The sequence below is a fragment of the Dasypus novemcinctus genome, chromosome 1 (assembly GCF_030445035.2).
Source record: "Dasypus novemcinctus isolate mDasNov1 chromosome 1, mDasNov1.1.hap2, whole genome shotgun sequence".
NCBI classification, from domain to species: Eukaryota; Metazoa; Chordata; class Mammalia; order Cingulata; family Dasypodidae; genus Dasypus; species Dasypus novemcinctus.
The window spans coordinates 3,639,370-3,660,706 of NC_080673.1; the positions used below are offsets into that span (position 1 = coordinate 3,639,370).

At 42.4% G+C, this 21,337-nt stretch overlaps 1 protein-coding gene across 13 annotated transcripts in view; it reads left to right on the forward strand.

Annotated features, from left to right (window-relative positions):
• LOC101418519 (long-chain-fatty-acid--CoA ligase 1-like) overlaps positions 1–21,337 on the forward strand; it is a 73,583-nt gene that overhangs the window by 45,155 nt on the left and 7,091 nt on the right. For 9 of the 13 annotated variants that reach the window (XM_058301579.2, XM_058301630.2, XM_058301688.1 and 6 more), the window contains 13 exons: positions 510–611; positions 3,177–3,276; positions 3,459–3,637; positions 10,184–10,216; positions 10,369–10,420; positions 12,139–12,212; positions 14,339–14,416; positions 16,106–16,240; positions 16,916–17,050; positions 17,578–17,673; positions 18,338–18,410; positions 19,347–19,435; positions 20,061–20,177. In XM_058301579.2, the coding sequence (XP_058157562.1) occupies positions 510–611; positions 3,177–3,276; positions 3,459–3,637; positions 10,184–10,216; positions 10,369–10,420; positions 12,139–12,212; positions 14,339–14,416; positions 16,106–16,240; positions 16,916–17,050; positions 17,578–17,673; positions 18,338–18,410; positions 19,347–19,435; positions 20,061–20,177 (1,263 nt within the window). The remainder of the gene's footprint in view (positions 1–509; positions 612–3,176; positions 3,277–3,458; positions 3,638–10,183; positions 10,217–10,368; positions 10,421–12,138; positions 12,213–14,338; positions 14,417–16,105; positions 16,241–16,915; positions 17,051–17,577; positions 17,674–18,337; positions 18,411–19,346; positions 19,436–20,060; positions 20,178–21,337) is intronic. The other 4 variants (XM_071213847.1, XM_071213850.1, XM_058301474.2 and 1 more) reach the window with 2 other exon arrangements.

The following is a 21,337-nucleotide window of genomic DNA, read 5'->3' on the forward strand; positions in this document are numbered from 1 at the left end:
GAGCCACATCAGTTCCCCTGGGTTGGTTTTTTGTGTTGTTTTTTGCTTGTTGTTTGTTTGGTTAGTTTTTTATTTTTATTTTTTCAAGGGGGCATCAGAACCGAACCCAGACCTCCTGTGTGAGAAGCAGGTGTCCAACCACTTGAGCCACATCTGCTCCCTTGTTCCAAACAAGTTTTGGCTGCTTTACTTTGCTGCTCTTTATACATACAAAATAAAATTGCATTGTCCCTGTATTACTACTACAATTAAAAAAAAACTGAAGGACTAACTATGTAAGAAACTGTGACATATAAACATCCGTGACTGCAGCTATTTGCATGAGATTTAATTTGCTGTACAGAAGGAACCCTGTGCTTACTCTCTTAATAGTGGCTCCTGGCGCATAAAACTTTCTGTCTTACAAAAGTGTACAAATAAATGAATACCTTTGTCCTCCCCTTCCTGCCCAACCCTGCTGGCCAGCTGCCTGATACTGTTACTGATTTTTCCCTCCCCCCCCCCGTTAGGTTGCAGAATTGTCAGAATGTGTGGGCTCGGCACTTATCCAGAAAGGCTTCAGAACCGCCTCAGACCAGTTCATTGGCATCTTTGCTCAAAATAGACCTGAGGTATGAACCCTTAGGCTCTTTCTGTGCACGGTTTTGGTAGTTCTCAGCTATGAGTCATATTAGTTCACGGCTACTTCTGCTTGAGGTGAGATTTTGTCATCTGCTTCCTTTCTGCTGAAAATATGGCTTTCTGTTCCATTCAGAAAAATGCACATACGAAAATCCAAACCAGGGACATCCTAGTCTTTAGGAGGAAAAAGAGTCACTTTTTTATCATTATTATTTTAAAACAAGGTCCCTAAACAAAATCCTTGGAACAAATAACTAACAAGCAAGTCTTTATTTGAGAACTTCTCTATGATTAGGAAAATAGCATTACTAAATGATATATAAACTCTTTTTTTTTTTTAATTTTGTTTATTTCTGCCCCCCTGCCCCGTTCCCCATTCCCACCTTCCCCTGTTGTCTGTTCTGTGTCCATACGTTGTGTTCTTCTGTATCTGCTTGTCTTCTCATTAGGTGGCTCTGGGAACCGATCCTAGGACCTTCTGGAGTGGGAAAGAGGCCTGTTCTACTCCATCTTCTTATTTTCTCTCCTCTGTGTCTCTTGTTGCATCGTCTTGCTGCGCCAGCTCTCGGCATCGGCTGGCACTCCTGCGCAGGACGGCTCTCCTGCCTGGGCCAGCACTCTGCATGTGCCAGCTCGCCATGTGGGCCAGCTTGCCCTCCCCAGGAGGCCCTGGGCATTGAACCCCGGACCTCCTCTATGGTAGACGGGAGCCCAAGTGGCTGAGCCACGTCCATTTCCCTAGATATAAACTCTTATATTTTCCTTCTGAAAGGTATGAGTTTTTCCTCCGGTCAGGTCACAAAGTTTAAAATACCACAGGCAGTGGGGAACGTGTACCTCCCTGGAAGCCAGCCTTAATTTAGATGCACCGTCATTATGTGGCTGTTTAGGCCCATCTGTGGTGCTTGTATAAATCATTGTATTAAAATGCACTAAAAACAGAAGACCTTTTAAGGTATTGCTTTTGTGATAGTGAAGAAATTACTTGGCATAACTGGCTTGGAAAAATTTAGTGCCTGTCTTGATGAAATCGAATTTATTCTTATACCTACTTGTGTCCAAAAATCACACTGGCTCAACCCCTGTGCTACTGACTGTTTTATAAATTACAATGGTGTATTAGACTTTCATTGTACTGCTAAGTGGAAAAGAGCATTTTTCCACAGCTGGACTATGACTAACCTCATGGAATTTAGTTCCTTTCATTTTAAGTAAAACTCATGCATATGAAAACATCCAAACTTTCTGCTTTACTCAAAAAGTTTTATAATGAATCTATAACTAGAAAACATATTCCTTGCTTCAAGGAGTAAGCGTCTTCCTATATTATGATTTAGTTCAGCAAATGTTTACTGAGCATGAACTATAGGCCAGGCGCAGTGGAGGCAGCAGGATGTAGCAGGGCCTCGGATCCTTATGAGGTGCCCATAAGGGAGGGAGACCCATAAAGTGGGACGTCCTCGATAATGTGTTAAGTGTGGACTTGGGGCAAAAAGATAGTGGGCGCTCAGTCAAGGAGGCTTCCTGGAGGTGGTGTCCAGGTCGAGTAGAAGGAAGTAAGGGTGGGAGGCAGAGGGGATGTCTGGAGCAGCCACACATTTGCATCAAGCAGCACGTCTGTGTAGGAAATGAAGTGTTTTAGCAGGGTCGAGAATGGAGTGGCAGGAGAAGAGGGGGAAAGAGGAGTCAGAGCCAGGCCGCGTCGGCCGCATGTGCCCCGCTGTGGAGCGTGGCCTTGGCCTCCATGCCGGTCGCTTGAGAAGTGTTTCCAGTGTCCAGCAAAACCTTTCCAGGCCCTGTGAGCGGCTTCTGCTCCCTCCTCACGGCAGCCGTGCCTTCTTATGTGCCAAGTGTCAGGATTCTGCAGAAGATTTCCTTGGAAAACTGCAGCCAGAGACCACGAGGACTCACTGAGGCGTCGCAAATAGGAGTCCTCTTGCACATTTGCCTTCAGGAGGTCACGGCTGCACGGCTGATGAGCTGAGAGGAAGATGACCAGTCAGTCCACCACTTCCTTCCTTCATCACTTTGCCCGGGAACTACTGCCACAAGCTGACCTGCTAAGCACGTGCCTTGTCTGTCTTCACTTCCCTGCCGGAATCGTCAAGGCTGAACTGTGCTACTCACGGACCTTCCCGCTGTTGCTCATGTGCGCCTCCTCTCTTGGAATCTCCTTCCCTTTCTCTCTGTCTTCCCAGCTTGGGTTTTGCAGGGGACTAGCTGTTACCTCCTTGGCAAAGCCTTCCGTAACCACCGCAGCGCGCGGTGGGCTCCCCGTCTCTGCAGTCAGGCGCTCTCTCCTATTGTTAGTTCTCTTGTCGCACATTTGCCTCATTTCTCCAGGCAAACTGCAGCTTTCTTTTTAGGAACGGGACAGGTGTTTCGTTCCTGTTCATGACCGGCTCGGGTTGCCTGGCACATGGTAGTAGATACACAGGTGTTGGTTTTGCTTTATCAAATGTTTGCTCTTTGACTCTGTCTAGAGCGTTGTTATCCTTGGAGTGATCCCATTGTGATATCTTGTTTTCTCTCCCCACCCTTTCCTGTTTGGTCAGTGGGTGATTGTTGAGCAGGGGTGCTTTACTTATTCCATGGTGGTCGTCCCCCTCTATGACACTCTTGGAACAGACTCAATCGCCTACATCATCAACAAAGGTACGTCTGCGACCTGTGATTGGACATCGACTAGTTATAGGCTAGATTCAGTGACTTTATATTTGTTTATATTTCCCGGGGCTTTTATATTTAAATGTACACCTGCTATTGTAGTCAAAGAATATAATGATTATGTTCTTGAGCCAGATATATTATTCTTCATCGTATCTCTTCTTTTCCAGCCAAACTCTCTCTGGTTTTTGTTGACAAGCCAGACAAGGCTCAGCTCTTACTAGAGGGTAAAGAAAAGAAGTTAACCCCATCCCTCAAAACCGTCGTTCTCATGGACCCCTATGGCATTGACCTTGTGGAACGAGGCAAGGAGTGTGGGGTGGAAATCACCAGCCTGACGGCGATAGAGGTGAGTCCTTCTGCCCAGCCCCAGCTCCAGAGGGTTTCCTTGGGGCATTTAGGTTCACGTGTGGGACCGCATAATGCCAACTCTGGCCAGTCATCTCAGTAACCTATGGAAGAAAGAAAGAAAAATTCTCCATGCACGTCTGTGTCAACTCATCCCTGGCATAACTGGCTTGGAAGAATTTAAGCGCCTGACTTGACAAAATTTAATTTATTTATTTTAAAGATTTATTTATTTTATTTCTCTTCCCTTCCCACCCCTCCCGCCCCAGTTGTCTGCTCTCTGTGTCCATTTTCTGCGTGTTCTTCTTTGTCCACTTCCATTGTTGTCATCTTGCTGTGTCAGCTCTCTGTGTGTGCGGTGCCATTCCTGGGCAGGCTGCACTTTCTCTCACGCTGAGTGGCTCTCCTTACGGGGCGCACTCGTTGCATGTGGGGCTCCCCTACACGGGGGACACCCCTGCATGTCAGGGCACTCCTTGCATGCATCAGCACTGCACGTGGGCCAGCTCCACACGGGTCAAGGAGGCCCGGGGTTTGAACCGTGGACCTCCCATGTGGTAGACGGACGCCCTAACCACTGGGCCAAGTCCGCTTCCCTGAATTTATTCTTATACCTACTTGTGTCCAAAAATCACATCGGCTCACTCCCTGGGCTACTCACTCTCATGAGCTGCAAGATTTATGCTAGAGCATTGACAAGCCATGCCAATAAATGCCGGAAATGTGAATTTCAGATTCAGACGCGGAAATTTAAGTTTATATGTTCTCTTGAGGCTTTCATGTCTTTTACGCACTAATTAGTCTCTAAAATAGGGCCATACATAGAAATCTGACACATTATCCTTTACCAGAGTGGGGTTTTTTGGGATTTTTTTTGTTTTTTGTTTGTAATTTATTGAAATATATCACTTAAACATATATAAACAATAAGTGTGTAGTAGTTGTGAACTTACAAAACAAACATATATAACATCAAACAAACGTATATAACATCGCGCCCTACCACCAATAACTTGCATTGTTTTTAAACCTTTTTAACTAGTGATTAAAGAGCATTGTCAAAATATTACTACTAAACAAAGTAGTTTTCCCCTAACTAATCCGATTGCTATTATCTTTATATCATTTATATATGAACATACATAAACAAGTGTATAGTAAAAGTTGTGAACTTACAAAGCAAACATGCATATCATTATACAGGGGTCCCACACATCAGCCCTCCACCAGCACCTTGCATTGCCATGAGACGTTTGTTACAAACTATGAAAGAACACTGTCAAAATCTTAAACTACTAATCATAGTTCTTATCTTATATTTGGTGTGTTTTCCCCCAACCCACCCTATTATTATTTTTTAAATATGTATTTTTTAATGAACGAAGTTGTAAACTTATAACACAATCATGCACATGTGCAGAATTCCCAAACAACACCCCTCCATCAACACACCACAATGTAGTGTGTCATTTGCTACAGATAAAATAATATCATTTGATTGTTACCATGTCCATAGTGTACATTTGACTCACATTTTCCATACTGCCTCAGTATCGATACAGTACATATTTTGCATAGATGCAAGAATATTATATTATTACAAACTAACTGTGGAGTGTCCATAGGTCACTCCAGCTGTATTTTTCCCATGCTTCTCCACATTCCCATCACCCTGCAGTAGTGATATACATTTGTTCTAGCCAACAAAGGACACTCTTGCATCCATACCATCAACAACAATTCTCATCCATCTCTTGGTTTACTGTGCTATCCAGTTCCTAGATTATTCTCAAGCATTCTGTCAATTGGCATTTATGTAACTAGACTACCATTTTCAGTCACATTCCCATTTATAAACTAGCTATTATTCACTGTGCTACCATCCACTCTATACATTTCCACAGTTTTACAGTAAAGCTAATTAAAACTTCTACATGCATTAAACATCAGTAGTTCACTCAGTCCTTCTCTTATCTCCTTTAAGAATCCAGCACCTACCACTAGGTCTTGAAAATATTTTCCAATAATTTCTTCTAGAAGTTTTATGGTTCTTGCTTTTATTTTTAGTTTTTTAATCCATTTTGAGTTAATTTTTGGATAAGGTGTGAGATAGGGGTCCTCTTTCCTTCTTTCAGCTATGGATGTCCAATTTTTTCAGCACCATTTGTTGAATGGATTGTTCTGTGCGAGTTGTGTGAGTTTGACAGGCTAGTCAAAAATCACTTGACCATACCTGTGAGGGTCTGTTTCTGAACCATAGATTTGGTTCCATTGGTCTATTGTGTCTGTCTTTAGGCCAGTACCATGCTGTTTTTACCACTATAGGTAGGTATTATGATTTAAAGTCTGGATATGAGGGTTCACTTTTCCTTTTTATAATGTTTCTGCTATTCAGGACTCCTTACCCTTCCAAATAAATTTAATGATTGTGTTTTCAGTTGTTTCTTTAATGCTGGTGTTATTTTTATCAGGATTGCATTAAATCTGTATATCAATTTGAGTAGAATTGACATCTTAATGATATTTAGTCTTTCAATCCATGAGCATGGAATGTTCTTCCAGTTATTTATGGAGCTACGGTTTTTTTATTTGTTTTAACATTGAGTTGCAGTTTTCTGAATACAAGTGCTTTACATCATTGGTTAAGTTTATTCCTGACTATTTGAGTTTTATCTGTCATATTTTATTTTCACCACTCTTTTGACACTTTTAGTTACTTTTTTTTATATAATCTTCATTTCTAGACTCTCTACCAGGCCCCTCTCTCCTGTCTTTTCTTTTCCGGCTCTAGCATACCCTTTAGTATTTCCTGAAATTCTGGTCCCTTGGTTAGAAATTCTCTCAGTTTCTGTTTATCTGTGAATATTCTAATTTCACCCTCATTTTTGAAAGACAGTCTTGCTGGATATAAGATTCTTGGCTGGAAGTTTTTCTCTTATAGTATCTTAAATATATCATACCACTATCTTCTTGCCTCCATGGTTTCTGGTGAGAAATCAGCACTTATTGGATATCCCTTATATATTATGCATTGCATTTCTTTTGCTGGTCTCAGAATTCTCTCTTTGTCTTTGGCATTTGACATTCTGATGAGTATGTGTCTTGGAGTTGGTCTGTTTGGATTTTTTCAGATGGGAGTACGTTGCGCTTCTTGGACAGGGATATCTATGTCCTTCAATAGGGTTGGAAAATTTTCTACCATTATTTCTTTAAATATTCCTTCTGCTGCTTTTCCCTTCTCTTCGCCTTCTGGGACACCCATGACAAGTATGTTTGCACACCTTTTGCTGTCATTTAGTTCCCCGAGACGTTGTTCAATTTTTTCCATTCTTTTCTTCATCCGTTCTTTTGTATGTTCACTTTCAGAGGCCATTTCTTCAAGCTCACCAATCCTTTCTTCTGCCTCCTCAAATCTGCTATTATAAGATTCCAATGTATTTTTAATTTCATTGATTCCACCTTTCATTCCCATAAGATCCGCTATTTTTCTATGTATGCTTTCAAATTCTTTGTGCTCATCCAATGTCTTCTTAATATCCTTAATCTCTTTAGCCATCTCATTGAATTTATCAAGGAGATTTGTTTGCACATCTATAATTAGTTGTCTCAACTCCTTTATGTCACTTGGAGCCCTATCTTGTTCCTTTAACTGGGCCATAGCTTCTTGTTTCTTGGTGTGGATTGTAATTTTTTGTAGGTGTCTTTGCATCTGGATTACTAGAGTATTTTTTCTGGGTGTAGTTTCTCTCTTTATTTAGGGCTTCCTATCCTTTCTCTCTTGCTGGTTGTGCAGTAGGAGCCTAGCATGTAGTTGGTGCTGTAAGCTGTGGAGGCTCAATCTGCCCTCATTGCACCAGGGACCAGTGAAGCTTCTCCCAACTTTCTCCTTTGCCAGGAGTAGGACAGAGTCACAGCTGTGTGGAATAATCCACATGCAGGCCTAGACTGTAGTTGTCCAGAGAGACTGATGAAGCTTCACATCACTTTCTCCCCTACCTGCAAAGAATTTGAGGCCACAAGTAAGGATTTATAGAATCTTTTTATTTGCTATATAATGAAGTACTTTTTTTTTAGGAGGTACCGGGGATTGAACCCAGGACCTCGTACATGGGAAGCAGACACTCAGCCACTGAGCTACATCTGCTCCCCTGACGTTATTTTGAGAGAAAAATTATTTAGATGAATACATGAGTAAGATCGTAGTGTAAAGTAATTCTTTACTTATAAAAAAGACTGTTGAACATTTTCACGTGTAATATGATGCTTGTGTAGTTTTTTTTAAATTTTGTAAGCAAAAGATTAATTTTTTTTAATAAATGAATTCAAGAGTAGTGTGTTGGTTGGTTTTGTGATCAGGCTTTTTGTTAATGTCTGTTTGTTACAGGATCAAAAATAGAAACAATGATATTTGGAACTTTTGTTTTTTTCCCACTATTTTATTATGAATGTTTTCACATATACAGATATATTGAAAGAATTGTACAATTGAAGATCTGTATATATACTATCTGGATTCTATATTTAACATTTTAATATATGTGTTTTACCACAAATTTATTAAACTCATCGTCCCTCTATCCATTCATAGTTATTTGTTTGTAGTTCTTTTTCTTTTTTGAGGTAAGATTTTTTTGCATTTTAGCCTCACAGTAGTAATTCATTTATCTTTACAATTGCTATATTTTTTCCCTAAATTATGATATAAGTGAGGATTTAGACTGTGAAACCTTCTTGGCAGGATAGTCCCCTAATTTGGATAATGTTTATTTCCAACAAATTAAAAGCGAAGTCACATATAAGTGCCACTTTATTTTCTCTAACATCAATTTTTTGAAGTATTAGAGATCTCAGGAAACTATGTAAGAATTTTGAACAGATGAGTGGAATTTTGGATCCCATGAAGAGTGTTTTGAAAAAAGATGACCATTGCTTTAGCTCTTCATCTACTTCTTTTTGAATGTCAGTGTTTCTGGTTTTTAAAATATATATATAATTATTTTTTCTTTAGAAATGTTGTAGGTTTACGGAAAAACCATGCAGCAAATAGAGTTTCCACCACACCAATGCAAGGTGGTAACAATAAGGGTATACCAAGAGACCTTTAATTTTTGTTTTTTTTGGCATAAATAACCAGAGTCCACTTTCTATGCTCCTAATTGGTACCATAGTTAATGTTCTCATTAAAATGCCATCGTTTAATGAAGAGTCATCGATTTCTCCAGGCCAGACCTCCCGCTGGCATTGCTTTGTCAGTCCCACACCTCCAGTGTCTCTGTGAGCTGCTGGCCCTTGCAAGCTGCTGCAGAGGCCTAATTCCGTGCCTGCCCCGCTCGGTACCAGGGCCAGGCTCCTTGCTTCTGGCTGCTGCCCCTGCCCAGGGCCCGAGTTGACCTGAGGTCATGAGGAGGCAGGGATTCCAGGCTTTCCTCTCTTTCTCTCACTCCAAGTCTCTCTCTTCCTTTCCTTTTTTTTTTTTTTTAATAAAATTGTATTAAAGAATATCCGACATACATGCCCATCCATAAACAGTAAGTATATAGTAAAAGTTGTGACCTTAACACGTGTTTCTGTTTTTTTAGTCAATGTCTGTTACAGATACAATTTAAAATATGAGTAACATTAAAGACCGTTTAAAACTGTATGCTGGACAGATCCTCAGTGAGATCTGAATATGCCCATCTGACTTCCGTTTAATGATAGGCATGCTCCCTCCAAATGCTCACTCAAGTGTGTTCGATTTTAATAGAAAAAATGTAAATAGTTCATTCTGAAAAATTAATAGAAATTATACTGGTCACCAAGACTGCCTTTAATGTTCTTAAACATCAGACTGAACCCTTAGTAGCAACTGGGAAATGCTGCACCTGAGAAATACATCTCTCATTCTTAGCCTTCATGACCGTTCAAGGACTGGTCTTACGGCTTCTGTAACGGTCTGTTTTATAATTGGAGGCTCCCAAATCCTTTCCTTTAAACACCACTGTGGACCATAGGCTACGTGTGGAAAGTACAGATAGTTGAGCCTCTCCAGAATGACTAGCATTTATATCTGACTGAGATTGTTTCCTGTCTATTCCCACCCCCAGCCCCCACCCCCCCACACACACACCAGATTGGAGAGCCAAATGGATACTTAGTTATCAGTGCCGGGCTCTGGTTTGGGGAGGGTGCAGAGTAACTGCAGGGCTTTGGCTACCTTAAGAAGAGCTTTTATTAAAAACCATAGTAGGAAGTAGGAGTGGGGACAAGCAGTACATTTTGCAAGAACTTGATATGGCTTTTTGGATAAATCCTATTTCAAAGGCCATTTGTATAGTTTTACATAAGAGAGAAGACAACTGGAAAATGACTTCTTAGAACAATGGGTAAATATTTTGGTTTGGGTTGATTAAAATTAGCATAGTTTACTTAATTTGAAGAGTGTGCTTATTGATGAGTCTATGGGTGGACCTCACAGTAAAGTCAACCCTAAGTGAATTAATGTGACCTTGTTCTTTACATTTAGAAAACATTTCCATTTAAGATATTTTTTTACTTTCTAATTAAGGACCTGGGACGAGTCAATAGACAGAAGCCCAAGGTAAGTACATTATATCAGAATTTCCAAAACTCTCTCTGTCATTTGGAATATTTAGTCATATTGGAGACTAGTATCATCTTGGATGATACCTTCTGGCTTCTAGCTTTCTTTTCTAGTCTGATTTGAATGCATTTTTTTTTAATCTGCCTTAGCCTCCAGCACCTGAAGATCTTGCAGTAATTTGTTTCACAAGTGGAACTACAGGCAAGTTTTGGGTGAAATGGGATTGCTCCTAAGTAGTATATAGTTTTACACCCTCCCCCCAACACACACACACACTCTCTCTTTTTGTATTGTTTATGCACTAACTCTAAATGCATAGAAAGCAGAAGAGACTGAAGTGGTTCTAGCAATGTTTTATTGCTCTATAAGACCTTTGCAATCTGAGAGAGTTATATATTTTCTCAAATATGTGTACTAAAGATGACATTAGATTCACCAGTCTTCTAGAACAAGCTATATCAATGGTTTCAAGAGTAAAATCTGTTTTGCTAAATACATCCTCTAAATCTTGTCCATATTAATAAAGATTAAGATAATGAAAGGCATTTAAATGATTTCACGTTTTTAAAAAAATTTTTTTGTACAGTACAAATAATTTCATTTGTTCAAGCATTCATACTGCAAGCATTAAACCAAGCGTTTGCTTTGATTCTGTGGGCCCAAACTCACATGTTTAGGAAGACAAAAGCAAACTATGATCCGTGTATACAGATGATAACTAATGGCTCAAAGTTAATCACATTTTCATTTTTAAATTTCTACAGCTTAGAACTCAGATATTACAGGCCTTTTAGGTCCTTCTGAATGTCCCAGCCACTCTTCTTGAGTTGATAACACTGGTGAATGCCCAAGCACTCAGGATACCTGGGAGGCTCAAGAAGGCTTCGTGTTTAGTGCTGTGCATCCCTTGACCACTGCTGAGCCTGGATGAATCCTGGATAGATTTTTGAACATAGTTTCAGTCAGATCAGCCACACTTACGCCCATAGCCCGGTTGGTACATCCTCTTAACTTGATGACTTCATAGCCACTTCCAAACACAATCTCACGCACATCCTTCCAGGTTTCACTCTCATTGTCTATTTGCATTTCTGGATTCAGTTCCTGAAGAGGAACTCTTGCCACATTCGCTCCGCTCTACACAGCCACATTTGAGTCACCATGTTCTCCTAGAATCCCCTGTGGCACCTCTGGAATGAATTCCAAGTTTTTCAGCCATAAGATAACAAAGTCTGCTAGATTTGCTCCCACTTCCAATCACACAGTTCTTGGGCAATCCACTTAGTCTCTGCCCTACCTATGTTAAAATGTCTGCTGGCTTGGAAACCACAGTTAATGGTGTAACTGGAGGGTAATGAATTTGAAGACGTTAAGGTTCCCTTTCACCAAATTGAGATGACTCTCCCAGCTTGCGGACGAACTTCTGCAGTTCCCGCCACCATCAGCAGCCACAGAGTAATCTTTATCGGCCGCAATTTTAGGTGTCTGAAGAAATAAGCTTCCATGCTGCAGATCCATTTCTCCTTTGGGTGGATCTTCTAAAACATCCTTCAGGGAAAGTTCCTCAGCCAGAGACTTTCTAAGAACGCCGACCGCACATGCCATACTGTCTTGTCCAGCAGCCGCTGCAGTGATCTCATCGTGTGGGACCATTGCCTCTTCGTTTGGACTGCTGTGATCGGTTTTTGCTTAAGAGTGGCCACCATACACAAGTGGGAGAGGGATCTCAAGACGGCTGTGACAGTCCTGTGGCGGAGACAAAGCCAACTGCAGGCTTAGGAATTTGTTCCTAGACGGTCAGCTTAATGGGATGTTTGAAGCCCTAATTACACAGGGTTTTGTGGCCTCTTTCATTTCTGTCATTCCTGGAAGTCCTTTCATTTACTCTAACTTTGTTCTGCTTCCTCTTTTTTCCTCAGGCAATCCCAAAGGAGCAATGATCACTCATCAAAACTTAATTTGCAGTTGTTCGGCTTTTGTGAAATTGACCGAGGTAACCTTTTTGGTCATTGTCATCTTTTTCATTTCATTGGTTGACCTTAGACCCCAGAATGAAAATGGTAAAGCCCAGCCCATTGTGTCAGGTCCACACTGTATTTGGAATCCTGTCTGAAATACAGTAAATTTTAATATGGCCTAAAACCACCTTCTCAAAGGGTTTTCATTGCAGACCTAATCCCCAACTCCTGCTTGGGACCCTTAAGGTGAATTGACAGGCAGAATTTGTTACAGCTGTTATATTGTTACATTGTGACACTGTTTAGATACTCCCCTATACAGGTTTCCAGGAACGGACAGAGAAGATATGGCTCTCTTATGCTTTTATCTACTGTTGGGAGATAAAAGAGTTTCTTCATGTTGATAATGAAATGTGAAATGCTCTTGAAGTTTTTAAAATCTTTATTTACTTTTGTCAGTTTGACTTCCATTCTATGACATAATGATGAAAGCCTCAAACTTCAGTTAGTTTCCTAGTCTTGTTTGCTAGCCAACAATATGTTTCATACTTGCCTTTTAAAAGGTACTGATTTAACAATGTAATGCCTTTCCCTCATGCTTTTTTCACATTGTACATACTTCACTTTTGTGGTCTCTTGGATGTATTCAGTACTTACTTTTTGTGGTGGGAGTCTGTGTTCAGTGCTGTTGGAGAATGGACAGCTGTGGCGGCTGCAGAATGTCGGTGTTTGAGAGAACGTGTTTCTTCTTTGGGAGCTTAGTCCTGCATACCTTCTCTGGTGTATGCTTTCTAAACAGAGTTCAACATTTAGTGCCTTACCCAAGTAAAATTTTATTTTTATAATTGGCCTTCAAAGAAAACTTTAAAGATGGTTCATTGAGGCAAATGACTACAAGAATTTGTTTAAATTTAGTTATAATATATTAAAGACCATTCTCAGCTTTGTAAAAGAAAACTTCTAATCATGCTAATGGATGTTATTTTTTTGTGTTAAATAAGAAAATTGAAAAGTAAAGATGTTATTGAGTCAGATTTGTCTTTATATGACACTGTCATTTTGAGAACTGTGTAGTTGGAATGCATACAATTCAACCAAGATGATAGCATTCTCAGCCTACACCATATACTTGTGGAGCTCTGTGTTTGTGCAGGCCTGGCATTTTCTCCTACTGTGACGTTATTAGAGAAATAGCCCTCCTTTCAGGAAGATGGGGCATGGCTTAGAAGTGGGCACCTCACCCCCTAGGCAACTTGACATCCGCCTCATTTCTGAGTTGGAGTGGCAGCAGCTGCGGTTGGCAGCCTCCTGTCTTGGCCAGAATTCTTTATGTTACTAATAAGCAAAATCTCAGTGTGCCTAGCCCTAGGCGAGGCCCATTCTGAGCTTCGAGGGGGAGCCTCCTGTCCAAGCTTAAACTGGACACGGGCCCGTCATGGTCAGCATTTTGCAGGAAAGCAAACACATTGGTTTGGGATCTGAGCTTGCATTAATTGAGATCTTTTCATTAGGGGAAGTAGGAACTTTACGGTAAAAATGTTGACCGAAATCAAATACTCTAGATGCAATTATACTATCATGAAATCCAGTTTCTCTTATCTGCTTTCCCCCTTGCTCTTTGCAATGTAATATGCTCTTTTATGTTGGAATGAATCTTAAGAGTTCTTACTTAAAGGTGGAATTGAGCTTTCTGGGCCATGGGATACTATAATTTTGAATTGCTAGGCAATTAGAGCACATAATCCCTTAACCATCCCCCTTGGGGCAAAATTTTCCTTGTTTTGAATAAAATCTGACCTGGATTTACTTTGTTATTTGGAATGACCTCATATATTCCACTCTACTTGAATTGTTAAAGTATTGATTATCTTTTTATTCTTTGCTGAGAAATAATTGCAGACCATTAAAAAAGGCTCTTTCTCCTTAATGTTGAGGTACTATGTGCTCTGAAATAAATGGGGAGATTATTCAACATCTTAATTAATTTCTCTCTTCCTGGTGTCTTTCCGTATAGAATGTGATCAGTCCTTGCCCAGATGATATTTTATATCTTTCTTGCCCCTCGCCCATATGTTTGAGAGAATAGTAGAGGTAGGCATTTTGCTTTGTTTTCTTTCTTGCTTGCTTTGTTTGTGTTATGCTGAGTTGTTGTGTTTTACAGAAAGTGCTTGACTTGAATCCCAGTGACACACACATTTCGTATTTACCACTTGCACACATGTTTGAGCAATCGATGAAGGTAAGTTTGATGTGCAGACTGTCATCCCCACAGGTAATTCTTTGCTTAGCCCCATTTTGGAAAGGGTACTAATTGCTTAAAAGTACTTTTTTTTTCCTGGGTCTGACTACCTGGACTTTAATTGTTCATTTAAAAATGAGAAGCTAAGACTTTCGAGGGATACTGATATGGATATGATTCAAGGAAAAAATGTAAGCATAGAATTTTTATTAAAGCAAATCTACAAAGCCTAGTGAGGCTTCTGTGCTATGAGAAGTCTCTGTTTTTCACGGTACTTGTTCATTCATTTATCAAGTATTTCTTGGGTGCTAGCGACGGGCCAGGCCCTGAGCTAAGTACTAGAGAAAGAGCAGTGACCAATAGAGAGCCGGCCCTTGGGCTGCCCGCTGTCCTCCAGGATTCACGTGCCCCTAAAGGATCAAGGATCACTGGTCTCCCCTTCATCTGTTATGTGTACTTCCTGCACACCTCAGCAATCTTAAAATATTTAAGGTGATCTCAAGTGAGTAGACAATGGACGGAATGTACCTAACTATAGTTAACAGAGATGTGCCTGGAAGGCAAGCCCACCCAACAGAAGTCTCCAGAGCTTTAATCTTTAAACAATTTAAAAAATATAAACCGTGGCGTACCTTTCTAGTGGTTTCTGCTTTCAAGCCTGAGATTGTTTGTACTTCCATTGTATCATCTTTTTTTTTTTTAAGATTTATTTTTTATTTATTTCTCTCCCCTCTCCCTCCCCCCCCCCCCCCCCCCCCCCCCCGTTGTCTGCTCTCTGTGTCCATGCGCTGTGTGTTCTTCTGTGACCGCTTCTATCCTTATCAGCAGCACCGGGAATCTGTGTTTCTTTTTGTTGCGTCATCTTGCTGTGTCAGCTCTCTGTGTGTGCAGTGCCATTCTTGGGCAGGCTGCACTTTCTTTCACGCTGTGTGACTCTCCTTACGGGGCGCACTCCTTGTGCGTGGGGACACCCCTGCATGGCAGGGCACTCCTTGTGCCATCAGCATTGAGCATGGGCCAGCTCCACACAGGTCAGGGAGGCCCGGGGTTTGAACCACGGAACTCCCATGTGGTAGACGGACGCCCTAACCTCTGGGCCAAGTCTGCTTCCCCATTGTATTGTCTTTTGACTCTTTTTTTTTTTTTTATTGAAAATGGGTAACTCTTTGTCAAATACATACAGCTTGACAGTGCAGTTTGGATTAAATGGGAGAAAAGTCATGCAGTAGATTAAAGATGAGTGGCAATCCACTGTGGTATTAGGTGTCCTAGTGTTTCAATGTTCAGTGTGGCTTTTCGCAAAATGTTAATTGAATTCAAATAAAGGAAAGTGAGACTCTTGGAAGCTTGAACTGCAGGCAGGTAAAGTTTTTGTTTCTGGAATAAGTTATCATTCATTTCAGCAGGCATCATCATGAAGCTAAATTAGCAGAATTTCTATGATCATCACTAAGAACAGCTGGTTTCATACGAAGCCCAGTATCTTGAGGATGATCAAGAGAAATGCCGAGTTTCAATGTTACAGTGACTTGAGAAAGCAAACTAAACATTTAGACTACTTAGAGTCTGTAACTTCAGGATTTCTGGAAACTGGTCTGCAACACTAAAACTGAAGACTCGTTTATTTTGTAATGTTGTTTGACCACCGTTGTGACCATAAAATGTTTTGCTGTGCATTTACTTCTGTAGTGTGTAATGCTGTGTCATGGAGCTAAAATAGGATTTTTCCAAGGAGATATCAGGCTACTTATGGATGACCTGAAGGTGCTACAACCCACTGTCTTTCCTGTGGTCCCGAGATTGCTGAACCGGATGTTTGACCGCGTAAGTTCCAGGCAGCCGAGTGTGGTGGGTAGAGCACTGGACTCGGAGTCAGAGGCTTGAACGGGCTCCCCCAGGCACCGTTGGTGAGCCCATAGGCACCCCTTTTACTCTGTCGGAACTGCAGGTTGCTTATCTGTCAAATTACAATACAGCTATCTCACAGAGTTGATCATCAGGATGATGTGAGAAGACACCCAGGAACACACTTTAAAAAATTTAAGGCACAAAAACAAAAAAAGACAATACAAACAAAAGACAAAAAAAAAATTTTTTTTAAAGTCACAATACAGGCATAAGGTGGGAGGTCATTTCCATTTTGCAGTGAATGCTTTGAGCCTCTGTTTTTTCATCTGTGAAAGAGACTTTTACCTCCTACCCCTGGTTGTCTACCTCATGAAGTTGCCCACGGGATCACGTAAAAATGGCCGCCGTGAATGCTGTTCTTAACTGTAAAGCTCCACGCACAGGTGCAGTAGTACGTACATAACCACATTGAGCAATGTGAGCGGGCGAGGAGGGGACCCACAGAATGCCAGCTCTCAGTGTAAGCCAGTAGATCCTCCAGAAGCAAGACCAGTGTGTGGAGTGGGCCACCTCCACGTGAATTTGGACTGGGCAGTTTCGAGGCTTGGCTTCTAGCTTCTCTGAGAACCTTCTTCGTTCTTGACCCTGTAGATTTTTGGACAAGCAAACACTACACTGAAGCGATGGCTGTTGGACTTTGCTTCCAAGAGGAAAGAAGCAGAGCTTCGTAGTGGCATCATTAGAAACAACAGCCTATGGGATAAACTAATCTTCCACAAGATACAGGTAACAGGTCACACGATTAGTTCTTCTGTATACTAATTAAGGTTTCAGATATTCTGTGAGAGCCTTTTTTTTTTTAAAAGAAACTTATGGAAGTGTGGGAGAGAATGGAATATTTTTATTAATTCTGGTATATTTCTAAAACATAAGGATAAAGCCATGAAGTAATGTCAGTCTTGTGGCATTTTTCAGGCGTGGGTTGTAAAAGGACATGTAATAGTATGTCCGACAAAATGCCAGAATTGTGTTAGTTGCCGCAGATCTACCACACTCTTTTTCTAACTCCCCGAGATACCTTTAAGTAGGTATCTGGACTTACTTCCATCCCTGTTGAGAATGCCTGGACTAGCCGTGGGTGGAGAAACGCCCAGCGTGCGCTGCTCTTTCCTGAGCACCGGGGCTGAGCCCTGTCCTAGGAGAGCGGGGTGGATCAGGACCTGCAGACTCTACACAGACCTTCCTCACTGAGGGGTCCCCCTTCTTCCCCGTCTGTAACCCGACTGTTCTCTCCTCTCTCCCTACCTTGAAAGTCGAGTCTGGGAGGAAAAGTGAGGTTGATGGTCACTGGAGCTGCGCCAGTGTCTGCCACGGTGCTGACGTTTCTGAGAGCAGCTCTCGGCTGCCAGGTGAGGTGGGATTTCACATCCGCGGATCATCCCAGGCTCTGTCACGCAGAGTGATCTTGTTTAGGAAAAGTCACGCTTACCCTCTTGTGTGTGTTTTATTTTGTTTGGAAGATCATGTCATTCCTAGGTTCCTGAGAGAAAGAAGTGTATAGATATAGAGAGAGAGATTTTGTTTACAGATTTGCTTCTGTTTACTGTTTACACTCTTCTCTAGGGTAAGGCACAAAACGTGCCTTCCGAGTCAGACCTGAGGGGATGGGAGTGGATATAAATGATAAACGAACCTGAAAACACGCAGAGAGTGTAGTATAAGGAGACAGGCGAGATAGCCGAGACTTGGTGACAGATGAAACCTGTGTGGGGCAGAGCCATGAGTTGATACTGCCCGCCTGGCTAGGTTGGCACGGCAGGGCTGGCACGGAGGGCTCCTCTCTTGCTGCCCACAGGAAGTTAAGTAGAAAATACAACAAGGACAGTGGCTGGTGCTCGACGTGCTGATGAAGGTGCTTGGATGCGATAGGAAAACATACTTCAGTATTGTGAAAAGAGATTTTCCCCTCAGCCAGCCAGTGTTTTAGGAGTTAGAGAAGCTTAGTTACTTTTGCTCTGTAGCAAAGGTGTGACTGTCCCCCTTTTAATAACGTTTCATCTCTTGGTGCCCCAGTTTTACGAAGGCTATGGACAGACAGAGTGCACTGCTGGGTGCTGCCTCTCTGTGCCTGGAGACTGGACAGCAGGTAAGCTTGTGGGAGACTCCTTGCTGGGATCTGACTTGGAATTAGGTCAATCAGGGACTCTTCAGCGCTGAAGCCCGTGCTACTTTGTTTCTCATGAGTAGGCCTCAGGCCAACAATCTTTTAAGTAATGGCTCTTGGGGCAGAGGGTGATGTAATTTGTAAATATTAGCCCTTTCTAGGAAGAGAGGGATTTTTGGTTCTGCCGAGTTTGAGCTGACATTCTAGGCATTGTCCCCATGGCGTTTGCTCCGTTCCTAACCACAGGTCCTTTAACAGCTAGAGAATTTGCAACAGTCGTTTCAATATAGTAAAATCATTAAAACATAGGAACGATTATTTGTGCAACCTTTAAAATGTAGTGAATTTCTGCTCTACATGTGTTTGGAAAAGACAAAAAAGTTAGCTGTGAAATTAGTACCTTTTTATCTGAATGAGCTTAAATGTAAAACTTATTTATTCATGCTTAAGGAAATAAAGGCCACCTTGATCAGAGTCGGATGTTGGATGAGAATAATCAAGGTTTGCCAAAGTTGCTTCTATTCTCTCTCCTTGCAGAGAATGGGGGCTGATTAAGAGGTCTGTGTGAGGCAGGAGTGGCAAGGAGTGGGCAGGGGAGATCAGATCGTAGGAGCCAGGTAACGTTTTAGAGAGCTTGCTTCCAGGTACTGTGGTAACTCTTAAAATCTGCAGTCTTATTTATACTTTGGAAGATACTTCGGAACATGCAACTTAGGAAATGTCCTGCAGTCTTTTTGATATTTTAGTCTCCATTCTAGGAATAAACTCCAAATTCATTGACCGGAAACAGAAGGGCTGTCATTGTAGAAACCAGATGTTTATAGCAGCATTTTGGTGTGTGTGAGGAGGCTTGATTATTACAAAAATAACTTGAAGACTTGCCCTGAGGCTATGACAATTACTTTATTTACTCTACAGGCCATGTTGGTGCCCCCATGCCTTGCAATTTGGTGAAACTTGTGGATGTAGAGGAGATGAACTACCTGGCTGCCCGGGGCGAGGGCGAGGTGAGTGAAGCCGTCCTTCCCCAGCGCACCCCGTCACTGCCCTCTCCTTGAGCTGCCTGGCGTCCTGCAGGGCCGCTTCCCAGCACGGTGTCCTTTAAAGCCACCGAGCTGATTTTATTGGTCATCCCGGCGTCCAGCAGGTCTTTTTTCATGTTCCGCCTTTGGGGTTCGGGGTGTCACGGAGCTGGCCTGTTCCTGCCCCATCTGCGGCCTCGGGCCCAGAGCTCGCAGCGGCCCCTGCGGCCCCGCTCCTAGGGGCGCCTCTCCTGTCTGCTGATTGCCCTGGCTACCTGTTAGCCAGCTGCTGGAGCTGGGCAGAAAGCCTCATTACCTCACAGGGATTTCACCCCTCCGGGACCTCCCAGCGGCTCTAAGCGGGGCCTGAGGCGGCACTGCGCCCGCCCGCCCTAGGCGCTGGCTGCGCGGAGGTGATGCAGTACGGGAGGGGGCACCGTGCAGGGCTGCCCGAGCCACCGGCCTCTCAGTGCCCTCTGGACCACGGGCGTGAGGGCTTCTAGCCACAGACACGCGCACGCACACGCACGCAGCCCGGTTCTGTTCTTTCAAAGAAGCCCCCGTGAGTGCTGCTAACAGTTACCTTTTTTTTATTTTTATTTTTATTCAGGTGTGTGTGAAAGGGCCGAACGTGTTTAAGGGCTACTTGAATGATCCAGTAAAAACAGCAGAAGTTTTGGATAAAGATGGCTGGTTGCACACAGGGGACGTTGGCAAATGGTTACCAGTAAGTTTTCACCTCCCCCATTCACAGTTTTGTTCCACTGTAGAAAAGAGAACATCCCGTCTGTGCCGTGTGGCACTGGCACCGCAGCCGAACTCTTTCCCTTCTCCTTGTTGAACTGTGCTCTTTTCCTGCAGTGAACAGGTATCTGCTCTTAGAATACTTGTTCGGTGTCAGGAAATGATATCTGACCTCACTTGTGGTTGCTCCTAAGAGACCATGGCTTTTAACAGAATCGATGCTGTGCCCTGGTGCTGATGCTTGGCCTACCAAGGTTTGGGGGTGCTGTGCCCTGGTGCTGATGCTTGGCCTACCAAGGTTTGGGGGTGCTGTGCCCTGGTGCTGATGCTTGGCCTACCAAGGTTTGGGGGTGCTGTGCCCTGGTGTTGATGCTTGGCCTACCAAGGTTTGGGGGTGCTGTGCCCTGGTGCTGATGCTTGGCCTACCAAGGTTTGGGGGTGCTGTGCCCTGGTGCTGATGCTTGGCCTATCAAGGCTTGGGGGGTGGTAGCAAACTACATGGAATGTATGATGGGCAAGAACTTGTGAACAAATGTGCCCCTTGGGTTTCTCATCTCATTAAAAATAGGGCAAGTGTTTCACAGGTTTAGATCGACTCCTGTGACTTGAGTCTCAGAGCCTAATGGTTTGTTGTTGTTGTTGTTGTTTTGTTAGTTTTGATAAAACTTTATCTTTGATAAAAGATAAATTTTATTTCTCAGAACATTTTGATACAGAGAAATTCCAAAGAGTCCATCTTAGGAGTAAGAGGCTTGCGCAAGTAAGCCTCATCTGTTCTGCCTGTCGATTTGATCATTAGGGTACTACCCGCTGCTTCCTCTAAATTGTTACCATGTTCAAGTGCCAGCCCTAACATGGCTAATGCAATTTTTATTCTTATTATTGTGTATTATCAGATTATTTGTAGATTTAAGGCATGTGATTCTGGAATATTTATTGATTAGAAAAATCCCTCCCTACCACCACCACCAAATCAATTCAGCATGTAGGCTGCCCAAGCTACTTAAGAATAAATTGAGTCCTTCTTTTTAGGTTTAAGAGGGTGTAGCAGTTTAATATGGTTTATGAATTCCAAAAATAGATATTGGATTATGTTTGTAATCTGTCTTTACCTGGGCGTGATTAAGTTGTGATTAGGGCTTT